This window comes from Rana temporaria, chromosome 3, assembly GCF_905171775.1.
Source record: "Rana temporaria chromosome 3, aRanTem1.1, whole genome shotgun sequence".
Taxonomy (NCBI): Eukaryota; Metazoa; Chordata; class Amphibia; order Anura; family Ranidae; genus Rana; species Rana temporaria.
In genome coordinates, this window is record NC_053491.1 from 362517399 (window position 1) to 362531159 (window position 13761).

The following is a 13761-nucleotide window of genomic DNA, read 5'->3' on the forward strand; positions in this document are numbered from 1 at the left end:
CTGTAAACAAAGAGAAACTTGTAAATAACTCATGAAAGAATAAAGTTACGTTAAAACCAAGCACACCCTGAACTTTTTTAGCTGGCTCCTAGATTCCAAGCAAATTTGTCAACCCCTGGTTTAGGAGATATTCACCCTCCATTCAGCCACTGACGTTAGCGGCGCATGCGCGGGAGTGACGTCATGGCGGCTCCGGCCACTCACAGCACCGGAGCCTGTGAAACCAGAAGAAACAAATGCCCGCTGTCAGAACACTGATTGGTGTTGCAGGCTATAGCCAGCGGCATTGATCATTAGGGAAAAGTCTGACAGGCTGGTTGTACAGAAGTCAGTCAGTAGATCAACCTCTGTAAAAACCAGCCTGCCCATACAGAGATCGAATTTGGCCAGTCCCTGCTGAACTGGCCGAATTTGATATATAGTCATCTTTATACTTTAAAGTGTTACGTAACCCACAACAGTAAAAATCTGTTTGTATATGCAGAAAAGCATACTTGTTATACTCACTGTGGAACCTAAGGGGCTAATCCTCTGCATTGTGTAAAAAGGCTGTTAGAGCCTGTCTTCTCTGATCCTCCCCTTCTTCCACAGTCCTTAATCTATCTCCTGATAGAACAGAGCCTTGGGGGCAAGCTGCATATGCTCAGGTTTGCTGCGCTATGCTAAAGTTGATCCAGGGAAAATCCGATTGCCTCTCGGGGGATCAGGAAGGAATTTTTTTCCCCCGCTGTAGCAAATTGGATCATGCTCTGCTGTTTTTTTTTTTTTTTTTGCCTTCCTCTGGATCAACTGTGGGTATAGAATTGGGTATATTTTTTTCTTGGAAGAGTGCATAAGGTCGGCATAGGGCCAATCGGCACTGTCCAGACAGAGGGTCAGGGGTCCTGCAGCCTCATAGGACAATCTGGAGAATAAAAATGCCTCCTACAAGCTGTAACCAGTGCTCTGCTGGACACTGATAGAAGTCACAAGACCGCTGTAACTGCTGATGAAAAAAAGTATTTAGCAGTTTATATTTACTAAAATGATTGCATTCCTATGCTCTCTGTACTGTGGAAGACCAGATATAGTGAATGCAGGGTCCTGGGTTTACTAACACTTTAAAGCGGAGGTCCACCTAAAAAAAAAAAAAAATTAAAAGCCAGCAGCTACAAATACTGCATCTGCTGATAAATGGACACTTACCTGTCCAGGGTGCTCGCAATGTCGGCAGCCGAAGCTGATCAATCGCTCGGCTCTCAGCTGCCCCCGCCGCCATCCTCGGTGAGGGAATCAGGAAGTGAAGTGCTGCGGCTTCACTTCCCGGTTCCTTACTGCGCATGTGCAAGTCGCTCTGCATGCCCTCACTCGCCCCCGCTGTCTTCTGGAACATGTGTTTCCCACTTCTGGGCAGGGGCCTATGCCCAGAAGTGGGTGCAAATACCTGTATTATACAGGTATCTGCACCCCCCTCCCCCCTGAAAGGTGCCAAATGTGACACCGGAGGGTTCCGAAAAGCGGAGGTTCCATTTTTGTGTGGACCTCCGCTTTAAGTGCAATTAATGCCCTCAGTTGCAAAGTGTTGATCCTTTGTGTCCAAAACAATTGGCAGTCACCTTAGCCTCAGAAATGTTTAACTCTCACTTCAAAACTAATTGTATATGTTTTTCGTAATTTTAATTGTAACATTGTTGCTTTATAGCTCCTGTGCAAAATGTGATGTTGTGAATGATTTATTTAGTAATTTCTAAGGTTATTATGTTGTCTTTACAATAGTGAACACACTGCACTGTCTTCATTTCTTGCATCTCTGTGTCTAAACCATTTGCGATTTTATATATGCGTATAAATAAATATTTAAGTGTTATTAAAGCTGAACTCCAGGCATGTAAGAGAGCTGTTTTACCTGCCAAATGATTTGTATTTCTGCCAATCGACTTCTTAGATTTACAAAGCTCTGCCACACAGCTGTCTGGCAGGGGAGGGGATCAGATATTTCTCTATTGTAGTTTCACTTTCACTTACAGGACTCATTGTGCCCCCAGCCTGTGAATGAACAGCGAAGGAGAAGCAGCAGACTGAAGAGCTCATCGCTCTGCTCTCCCCTACTATTGGCACAATCCTTGCGCTGTAGCACACTCGATTGACTCCTTGTGCTGCTTCTCCCTTTCCTAGTCAGAGCTGTGTTGTACCGAGACTTTAAAAGGAGGATATAAAAGTAAACATGACTCCTTGCAGCCCATAAAAGAAATATTTTATACATAGGATTTTGGCAAGGGTGAGGGTGTCATTGGAGTCTTGGAAAGCTGAGATTTTGGATCTTGATCTTTCCCAGGATTTCATGTTGAGGCCCAGTTACGTCACTGGTGCCTGTGGGAAGCTAGGGTCTAGGGTAGTTTTCACATTTTTATTTTAGTGTTTTTTTAATGGTTTCAGTTAGTGTTTTCATTGCAAAGTGAACTTTGCAATTTTTTTTTTTTTTTTTTGGGGACAGGATACAGTAGGGGATGAATGGAACCCCAGTGCCTGTTCTATGTACATAACCATGAAAGGAAACTTCTTCAAAGTGGGTTCAGGTGTGCCTATCGGAAGATTCCTTTTTTTGATTTGGGAAAAACATCAAGTCTGGGTTTACACTGCTGCGCTATCCGACATTGCATGTGATTCACACTGCACTGCTGTGCAAATCGCATGCGATGTCTGTGCGATGTGAAGTCGGCGATACATATTTGGACCAAAGTCGTGCAGGACCCTTTTTTTGGTTCGCACCAGAATCGAATCACAAGGGTGTTAGCGGGGCCGCTAGCGGGGGTTAATACTGCACCGCTACCAGCCAAATTCCGCTGCAATTCCGACGGTATAGCGCCGCTATACCGCCACCACACGTCCTGCCCCAGTGTGAGAGGTGCCTAAATCTTCACCAGGACAAATAATTAAAGCGGAGGTTCACCCTTGGAGAGCACTTTTTAGCCTTAGATTCCTGCTCGTTTTGTCTAGGGGAATCGGCTATTTGTTGTAAAATATGAGCAGTACTTACCCGTTTACGAGATGCATCCTCTCCGTCGCTTCCGGGTATGGGCTGCGGGAATGGGCGTTCCTTCTTGATTGACAGTCTTCCGAGAGGCTTCCGACGGTCGCATCCATCGCGTCACGATTTTCCGAAAGAAGCCGAACGTCGGTGCGCAGGCGCAGTATAGAGCCGCACCGACGTTTGCCTTCTTTCGGCTACGAGTGACGCGATGGATGCGACCGTCGGAAGCCTCTCGGATGACTGTCAATCAAGAAGGAACGCCCGCTCCCGAAGACCCATACCCGGAAGCGACGGAAGAAGATGCATCTCGAAAACGGTAAGTACTGCTCATATTTTAAAACAAATAGCCGATTCCCCTAGACCAAACGAGCAGGAATCTAAGGGGAAATTGTTTTTTTTTTAATAAATGGGTGAACTCCCGCTTTAAGTGAATCTTCAAAGCAGGGACACAAACAAAAGGCAATAGAAAGCTGACCAGAAAGGGGAGGCTGTATACTTTTGTACTCCACCCACCATATAAGAAAAATGGGCAAATGCAGTGTGATTTCAAGTTCTGCTTCCATTTAAGATCAGCTTTTCCCCCTCCTGAGATTTATTTAGGACAAATGCACTTGACCTCTTTCTAAGCTGCACCTACCTGCTTCTTTTATATTCTCCTTGTCTTGTTATGTAAGAGAAGTAGTCCTGGTGTGAATAAAAGCCCCATCGACACAGGCCCTTACTCCGATAGACAGAAAAAAGAACCAAGTCACTTAATTGGGTCTCGTCTAGGCCTGGTCTGATTTCAATAATGTACATTCCGATTGGTCACCAAGGGTTACCCTGCTCAGAACCTCAGTACAGTATGGGGGAATTTTGTGGAGAAGCCACATTTTTGTTCCAGAAAAGCAACCACTTTGTTACATATTTAAAGAACAATAGTCTAGGCCAGCCTTTCTCAACCTTGTTCTACCAGAGAAACCCCCTAAAATAATTTTCAGGTCTTCGGGAACACATACTAAAGCCAATTTATCAGAGGTTGATGGGAATGTCCCCTACATTGGTGGTATGTAGGAAGAATGCAAGACATACAGCAGTCATAATGGCACCTCTACAGACAGCTAAAAATATAATTGGGTCATGCTGCTGTTCTGCCAAGAAGGTGCTGGTCCTGGAACTATGCAAATACCATCAGATAGGAAGTCAATCAGCCACAGCTCAAGAAAACACTGGCAACCTCTGAAGGAACCTTCGAGAGCCATGGAACCCTAGATTGAAAATGGCTGATCATGGAACCCTAGATCAGTGTCTCTCAACTCCAGTCCTAAAGGCACCCCAAAAGGTCATGTTTTTTAGGATTTCCCTCAGATGAAACAGCTGTGGTAATTACAAGGCAGTAAAACTGATCAAATCACCTGTGCAAAATAATAGTAAGCCTGAAAACATGACCTGTTAGGGCGCCTTGAGGACTGGAGTTGAGAAACCCTGCCCTAGATTGAGAATGGCTGGTGAATCATCTATGCCAGTGGTCATCAACCCTGTCCTCAGGGCCCACTAACCGGCCAGGTTTTATGTATTACCTTGGGGAGATGCAGACCAGAATACTGTACTGCAATCACTGAGCAGCAAATGATATCACCTGTGATGTATTTCAGTTATCTTGCAAACCTGGCCTGTTGGTGGGCCCTGAGGACAGGAGTTGATGACCACTGATCTATGCCAAATAAGGGCAACCAATTTGAAGACCACGGACCATTTTAGCGGGTACACTGTTGTCCAAACAACCTTTCCAGTTCTACACCAATCTTCAAACCATAATAATTACACACAACGCGATCTGTGAGCTTGACACCATTTAATTACCGTCCACAAAATACAGGCACTGGTCACGCACATGTGAGGTAAAAGTTGCATCAGTAGAAAGATTTTCCGTTTGATTTTGTTCACTTGGTGAGCCTTAACCATTCATTAAGCCATCGCTAAACTTCTTCATTTAAAGCGGGGGTTCACCCTATTAAAAAAAAAAAAAAATTTTTTTTTATTCTAGCATAAAATTCGGCATCGTAGCGCGAGCTACAGTATGCCGGTCTTACATTTTTTATCCCTGTACTCACTGTTTAATCCTACCTAGACGATTCCGACTGCCCACGGGGAATGGGCGTTCCAATCCAGACGGAAAGTGATTGACGGCCGGCTCTGGCGCGCCACGCTTCTCCGGAAATAGCCGAAATAGGCTTGGCTCTTCACGGCGCCTGCGCATAGCCTGTGCGCAGGCGCCGTGAAGAGCCGAGACCTACTCCGGCTGTCTTCGGGGAGCGTGACGTGCCAGAGTCGGCCGTCAATCACCCTCCCTCTTGCTAGGAACGCCCATTCCCCGCGGCAGACGGAATCGTCTAGGTACGATTAAACAGTGAGTACGGGGATAAAAAATGTAAGACCGGCATACTGTAGCTCGCGCTACAATGCCGAATTGTATGCTGAAATGTTGTTCAGCAGGGTGAACCACCGCTTTAAGGCCTGTAGAACTGTCTTTGTTACTGATAGCAACCAAAATGATGCGTTACAACCATACCAGAATGCACTGGCAGAATTTGATTGGCTGCTATGGGCAGTACAGGCTGCTTGAGATAGTGATTCTCTCAAACATCTATTAAACAAGGCCTGATTATAAGGCTGGATTCACACCTATGCAGTTTTAATGCTTTTTGCAGATTTGCACTACAGTCCAGTTAACATGGTTTCCTATGGAACACGTTCTGTGGTGCAAATCTGCAAAATGCAAAAAGCACTAAAACTACATAGGTGTGAATCCAGCCTTAGTTTCTTAATTTCTTGTCTGCTCTATCCGGTTCAAATAACTGCACCTGTGACTTAATCAAACCAATGTCATCTTTGCACACAGAAATAAAGTTTCCACTCTCATGTAACAAGCACTAATATATTAATATATTCTTCAAAAATACCTCTTTTTTTTGGAACCCATCACATGCATTGTACAGAGTCCATGACACAGCGACAACCCCAAAAACGCTGGCAACGTATCCAAGCTGCAATTTTGTTATTGGCAGTTGATCTTGTGCATTGCTGAGCAGGAGAATCGTGACAGACAGCCCTTGGGTAGTGGGAATCGGATACGACATGGGACTCCTGAGTGCCTTGTTGCATTGACAATCGAAAAAGATGGTTTATTAGACCAGCCCTTGAAGGGGGGGTCGCCCTTGAAGGCGATGTTTTTGCAGGATACTTTGTTAGCTTTGTGATGTCACAATTGACCTGTTCACTTTGATGTCTAAGGTCAGATTATGAGGTAACGAGGAAATGGTGAGCATCCATTGTGACATCATCGTAGAACAAGGCAGCTATTTTTGAGCACCATTACATGTCTCTCTCCATTTTGTTTATACCGAGAGGTGATACACAAATACAATAGTCCTGAACGCTGGTGTTACAAAACGATCCAAATACCAGAAAAAAAAAGTTCTTAAGAAAATTGTTTTCGAAAAATACAGATCATTTAGGAAATGGAGACCAGAAGATATCTTAATACTTCATTATGTCTTCTGAAGGTTCACACTTAGATTAGCATGCATGTTCAGCTCACCTTGACGACCTGGAGAATGGGGGGCGTGGCAGCACTCAATGCAATGTGTCATTTAGACCCTTCAAGCAATTTAATAATGACAAAACAAACCCCCTTCATTTTCCTCCCTTTAAGGAAGGCTACTGATTTTAAAACCACAGAAAATAATTATTTGCATATTGGAAATTTTATACAGACTTCAACACTTCAATTACCGTAATAATGTATTTCACTTCAACACTGCCCCCCTCCCACACGCACAAATTATATTTCTGAAATAAAACTATCAGGGATTTAAACACCCATATACAATCATTTCTGAACACAATGAGTGCACTTCCATGTAGTATAATACAATAATTATTAAAACTTGTTTATTTATCTATCAAAAAAAAAAAATGAGGAAAACCTTAAAAAAATTACAGTTTTGATTTACAAATGTTTGTTCATGTCTTCGGCAACTTATGGCAGAGCTGGAGCACTTACAAATGTAATTTTGCATTCACTGACTTGCCTGAGACTGGGTTCAGGATTAAAATTGAAATGTGACCTACAGATCTTCCTCCTTTTATATATATAGAAAACATAGTGAATTGACCAAGGTGGCAATTCACTATGCATTATCCCTAAGGCAAGCTGAACTCCAGACAAACACTAAATAAACATTTGAAATACAAATTTATGAACTGTCTTAGTGATTTGTAACTCAGTACAGCATGCCACACAGCACAACCAGAAGGGCGACAACAATTTCTCTGTTAGAGGTAAGGAATAGAGTAGTGTCACCTCCATACCTGCCTCCTGGACAATGGAGATATAGCATCTCTCTGGCCTGGGCATGCAGGAGAGTTCCTAGTTATATGAAATATATTTCATTATTTTAAAGAACTACACTTTTTCATGAAATGTTATTTTTCAATATTAGCTTGAAGTTCAGCATTAAAGCCCAACTCCTTGAAAATTCTTCCTTGCAGTAGGGCTGTGCCCACATCGAAAAGGTTAACTGCTCCTTTCGGGGGAAAAAAAACACTTTTACTCACCCAATTTTGATGATGACAGGAGACTGCTGGAACATGGGGGAGTAGATGCTGCCGGGACTGGTCTAGCGGCGTGGAGGATTGGGTAGGTAAAACGCATTTGTTGTGCCCCCTAGACCTAGGGGGGCACTAAACCAGTGCAGCCCCACTGCAAGGGAGAATTTTGAAGTTTCCCAGAGTTGGACTTTTACCACATTCTGCAAATTAAATTACCCATTTTACTAGCAGAATATCAATTCCCCAAAGATTAAAAGAATATGGAGAACCTAGTAGTAGTAATGCCCTGTACACACGATCGGACCTTTTGTCCGACCAAATTCACATCGGAATTCCATCGGAGGAAAAGAGAACATGTTCTCTATGTAAACTCTGATGGAATTCATCGGAGTTTCCGATGGAATTACTCTGATGGGGCATACACATGGTGAGAATTTCCGATGGAAAAAGTTTGTCAGACTTTTTCCATCGGAAATTCCGATCGTGTGTACGAGGCATTAGTCTCATTCAACTGGCCTTCTTTCCTGATGTTGAAGACCTTTATCTATTTATCTCAGAAGCATTCTCCGCTGAGGACGCTCACTTGGAAGTTTCGAAAGATTATCTACATTACAGACCAAGTCCAGTTGAATGTGACATGGTGACTGAGAACCCTCACAAAGATGCTGAAATATATTTCCCAACAGGTGAAGACCACCAGACTTCTCCCTTACCAAATTGTACAACCCCAAAATGTACGGTATCTATTAATTTGGCAGTGCCTAACAAAGGAGGTCTGTGTATTTATCGTCCTGTTTTGATACCACCCATGTAAACATCAATTACATACACAGTGAACAAATCCTGATACTAGAATATTGAAGTGAGTTATTTGCAGAGAAAGGAGAACTTCAGGTAAATAAATCACCTACAGAACAATTTTTTTTAAGGGTTGGACCTTTGAGCTTATCAACACTGGTTTAAAAAAAAAAAAAAATTTACACCTGATTTTTTTCTTGTAATAAAAATACCAAATGGTAACGTAGTTTTTCCTTGATGAGTCTTGATGTTTTCTTGGCAGTGTTGGCAGTTGAAGTACAAAAAACAAAAAGGGTCCATTGTGGGGGGCCTGTGCTCTGTTCAAGTTTAGCTCTGCGATGTCACGGCCAATGTGTTGACGTAGGCGTGAGGCCCCATATCATTTTCAGAGACACAGTGGCTGAACTGTCCCGGTGGTCGGTCTGCAAGGCCTGGCTCTGGGGTGCTGAGAAGGCAGCAGAGCTCGAGGACCTCCAGCCAGCGGCAGACCAAAAAAAATACATTTTTCAGCATAAAAACGGAGAAGGGTCGGTTGGGCGAGCTTAGCATCAAGAAGCACCGGACTGCCAGGAGAGGGCCATCCACCATAGTGCCACAGAGGAGGCGAAGGAAGAGACGACAGCAGCCAGGGGGGGCTCCTGAGTCCAGCTCGGACAACCACAGGACTGGTGATGCCAATGCCACAAAGTATACAGCCAGTAATGGGTAACGGATGAAAGGCATGAGGGGTAGTTTGCCTTCCAACATGGGTTCCAAGAGGGCATAGCTATCCAGTAGGTCCAAACAGGAGGCCATGAGGTAGCCAGTAGCTCTCTGGTGCTGCCATCCGCGTGGATCGACACTCAATGAGCGGACTAATGCCCAGAGCAGAGGAACTGAGAGCGAGACTGTAAGCCGGAACCCAGTGCTTCCCAGGGGTACACCGGCCTCGATCTGATCCAGTATTGGGGTGCAAAGTATCAAGACCACTTTGGGCGTGAAGGCGATGGCATAGATGAGCCAAGCCAGGTGACTATAAGCAAACTGGCCTTTCTTGGGCCTTTGGACTTGACCATAGCCCGAGGAGCTGAGCGAGCCCTGGAATGCTCTTTGGCCTCTGCTGTTTTTGGAGTAGAATATCCCCCATCCAGCTACCACCACCAGGTCAGTGGCAATCCAGGAGCACCAGTACAAGTCCGTGCCAGCAATCAGGTAGAGGTCCAGCAGTGCGCCCTGAGCCAGCAACAGCAACACAGACAGCATCTTGTAGCAGCCACGCACAGCACAGCCAGGGCCCCCTCGTGGCAGCCTCCCTGGGCCCCCATGTGCAAACTCCCCGGCAGTCATCCCCAGAGTGGAAGAGGTGGAGGATGAGTCCAAGGAGGGGGGGCACGAGGGGGCCACGGGCAGGGGGGAGAGTGGTGGGGGCAGGGTGCCGGATGATAGTGCTATCTCAAGATGAAATTGGGACACTATAGCAAAGTTCCACCAGAACAAGGGAAAGGGCCCTGGCCCTTAAAATATGTTCTTTAACTCAAGGGTCAGGCATGATGGCAAAAATCTAATATAAAGGGCAGTTATGGTATAGTACAGCTGGCAACGAATCAGGATGTAGCACGCTGACAGGTGCAGAGAGCATCTGTGATGTATGCAGGGGCTTAGTATCTATAAGAAGTGAGACTTGGTATATTGATGAGGGGTGTATTTGTGATTTATAGGAGGTATTGTAAGTAGGTTGAGAGATGGAGGGGTTAAAAATATATAGGAGATGCGATAGGATAGAGTGGTGCAGAGCGTATAGAATCTACAAGAGGTGTGACAGCACAGTGCAAGATAACGGTGGTATAAGATCTATAGGATGTGTGAATGCAGGGTGATGGGTGCAGGAGGTATAAGATCTATAGAGGGTGTGACAGCAGGAGGTATAGGATCTATAGAATGTGTGACAGCATAGTGATGGGTGCAGGGGGTATAGGAGCTATAGGGGGTGTGACAGCAGGAGGTATGGGATCTATAGAGGGTGTGACAGCAGGAGGTATGGGATCTATAGAGGGTGTGACAGCAGGGTGATGGGTGCAGGGGGTATAGGATCTATAGAATGTGTGACAGCATAGTGATGGGTGCAGGGGGTATAGGAGCTATAGGGGGTGTGACAGCAGGAGGTATGGGATCTATAGAGGGTGTGACAGCAGGAGGTATGGGATCTATAGGGGGTGTAACAGCATGGTGATGGGTGCAGGGGATATAGGATCTATAGAATGTGTGACAGCATAGTGATGGGTGCAGGGGGTATGGGATCTATAGGGGGTGGGGCAGCAGGAGGTATGAGATCTATAGGGGTGTATGATCTATAGGGGGTTTGACAGCAGCGTGCAAGGGGTATAGTATCTATAGGGGTTTACAGCAGGGTGTATATGATCTATAGGGGGTGACAGCAGGGTACAGGGGTATAGGATATATAGGGGGTGGCAGCAGGGTGATTGGTGCAGGGGGTACAGAATCTACAGGGGGGGTGGTGGTTATAGTGGTACAGGGGGGTATAGGAAGTGTAGTAAGAGAGGTGGAGGTGTATAGAATCTATAGGAGGTATGACAGCCCACCAGTAGGGCAGCGATAGGAGTTAGTAGGCTCAGCACCCCTCTCCCGGCGGAGGAGCCCGGATTGGAGTGTACTGGGGGGGTGCACTGACCTGGGGGTGCAGTATTGGAGGAGGGGGTGACACCCAGGGAGGCTGCTAGCTGCTGTGCGAGGAGGCCGATGTGACATCCCGTGCTGGAAGGCTCTCGGTTGGCGGCAGATGCAGGATAAGGGGGCTTCGGGAGGTGTCACGGGCCCCCAATCTCAGCAATCAGGATGATGATGATGATGAGCAGCGCCAAACCTCCGCAGGAGAGAGACGGTGAGAGCCGCGACCCCTGCTGGAGGAGAGGAGAACAGCAGAGGAGGAGCGCTGCCCGGCCATGGGAAGCTCAGTGCGGTCCATGTACCATCATATTGGGGGGCTGTGCTGTATATTGTATATCATTAAACATACTCTATATTAAATGTTGCTGGGGCGCTATACAGTATATTATCATACTAGGAGAGCTGTACTGTATATTATACATTCTGTATTACACAAGGGGTGGTGGTACACAATATGTTCAATGTACTATCATTATATTATATTTCCATATTATTATACATCATATTGGGGGCCGAGCAGTGTTGCCAACCTACTAGATTGAAATTTACTGGCAAGACACCCGAAATTTACTGGCGCAGCCATGATTTTACTGGCATTTCACAAAAGTTACTAAATTTTATTTTTATGTGCAAATTTCAGTATTTAGGCTACAAACAAGTACGCTAGGCAAATAACAATGTGATTTAAGGTAGCTATTAGGGTAAAAAAACATATTTTTGATATATAAGGGCAAATTATTTAGTCACATCGCCCTCTGCCACCAACACCCCCCACTGCGGTGCCACCAACAACCCCTGTATCCATCCCCCACCCTCTGTGGTGACACCATCCCCCTCTGCGGTGCCACCATCACCCCCTGCCTCCAATCACCCCATGCCTCAAATCACCCCCTGCCTCCATCCCCCACCCTCTGCGGTGCCACTAATAACCCCTATCTCCATCACCCACCCTCTGCGGTGCCACCATCCCCCTCTGCGGTGCCACCAACACTCCCTGCCTCCAATAACCCCCTGCCTCCACCCCCCTCTGAGGTGCCACCAACAACCCCTGTCTCCATCCCCCACCCTCTGCGGTGCCACCACCCCCCTCTGCGGTGCCACCAACACTCCCTGCCTCCAATCACCCCCTGCCTCCACCCCCCTCTGCGGTGCCACCAACAACCCCTGTCCCCATCCCCCACCCTCTCCGGTGCCACCATCTTCCTCTGCGGTGCCACCATCACCCCCTGCCTCCATCGACCCCTGCCTCCATTCCCCTCTGCGGTGCCACCAACAACCTCTGTCTCCATCCCCCACCCCCTGCGGTGCCACCATCCCCTTCTGCGGTGCCACCAACACTCCCTGCCTCCACCCCCCTCTGCGGTGCCATCAACAACCCCTGTCTCCATCCCCCACCCTCTGCGGTGCCACCATCCCCCCTCTGCGGTACCACCAACACCCCCTGCCTCCAATCACCCCCTGCCACTAACACCCCCTGCCTCCATTGCCCCCTGCCTCCACCCCCCTCTGCGGTGTCACCAACAACCCCTGTCTCCATCCCCCACCCTCTACTGTGCCACCATCCCCCTCTGCGGTGCCACCATCACCCTCTGCCTCAAATCACCCCCTGCCTCCATCAACCCCTGCCGTGCCACCAACAACCCCTGTCTCCATCCCCCACCCTCTGCGGTGCCACCACCCCCCCTCTGCGGTGCCACCAACACCCCCTGCCTCCAATCACCCCCTGCGACTAACACCCCCTGCCTCCAATCTCCCAATTCCCCCCTGCCTCCATTGCCCTCTGTGGTGCCACCGCAGCCACCATCACCCCCTGCCTCCAAACTCCATGCGCAGTTCCAAGCCGAACCGATCTCGGCTATTTTTACTGGCAAATTCCCGCAACTACGGACATTTACGAACGGGGGAAAAAAGTGCCCGTTTTTACGAACTGTCCTTAAAAATACGGACGGTTGGCAACACTGGGGCAGAGAGAGCTGTACTGTCTATATATATATATATTTTTTTTTTTTCTTTCAACGGAAAGGCAGTTCCATGTCAAAAAAGATCATAATTAGATTTATATTTTAGTCTACATTACACAGGGGGATGGGGAGGTGGGGGGTATTATATTACTGTGAGTACCATATACTTGAAGAGCTGTACTGTATGCTATATTATAATAATATATCATATGCAGTTAAAGGGGTTATAAAGGTTCAGGGTTTACAAAAAAAAAAACATGTCTAATGCCACGTACACACGATCCGAAAATCAGACGACAGATCGTCCGACTTTTTTTCCGTTTACTAGTCGCAAGTAGAAATTAAATAGGTTGCTAAAGTCACGAAAATTCTCGTACGACAGAAAAAAAATTCGGAAGTGATGTCATGTGTTGTAATGTATTTGTGTTGTATTTTCGGACGACAACTGTACTGACCAAACAAAAATCGTACGATCTGGTATCATACGAGGAAAATTTTCGTGCATGTCTGATAAAATAATATCGGATGAACTGTCATGATCGGCTCACAGAAGCCCTGTACCAACGATCCCGATTATCGGACGATTCTTCCTCGGACAACATTTTTCGTACAATATTTGGATCGTGTGTACGTGGCATTACAAACATGTCACACTTACCTCCGCTGTGCAGTTTAAGACCCCGGGAAACCTAAAAAGATTCACCAAGCCTTTCTAGTAGAGCTGCACGATTCTGG

The 13761-nt window shown here is 46.5% G+C and overlaps 1 protein-coding gene across 1 annotated transcript; it reads right to left on the minus strand.

Moving 5' to 3' along the window:
* Positions 1-8031: 8031 nt before the first annotated feature.
* Positions 8032-11290, minus strand: TMEM121B (transmembrane protein 121B). Its single transcript, XM_040345326.1, has one exon. The coding sequence runs from the start codon at positions 9725-9727 to the stop codon at positions 8729-8731; it is 999 nt and encodes a 332-aa protein (XP_040201260.1). The 5' UTR covers positions 9728-11290; the 3' UTR covers positions 8032-8728.
* Positions 11291-13761: the final 2471 nt, after the last annotated feature.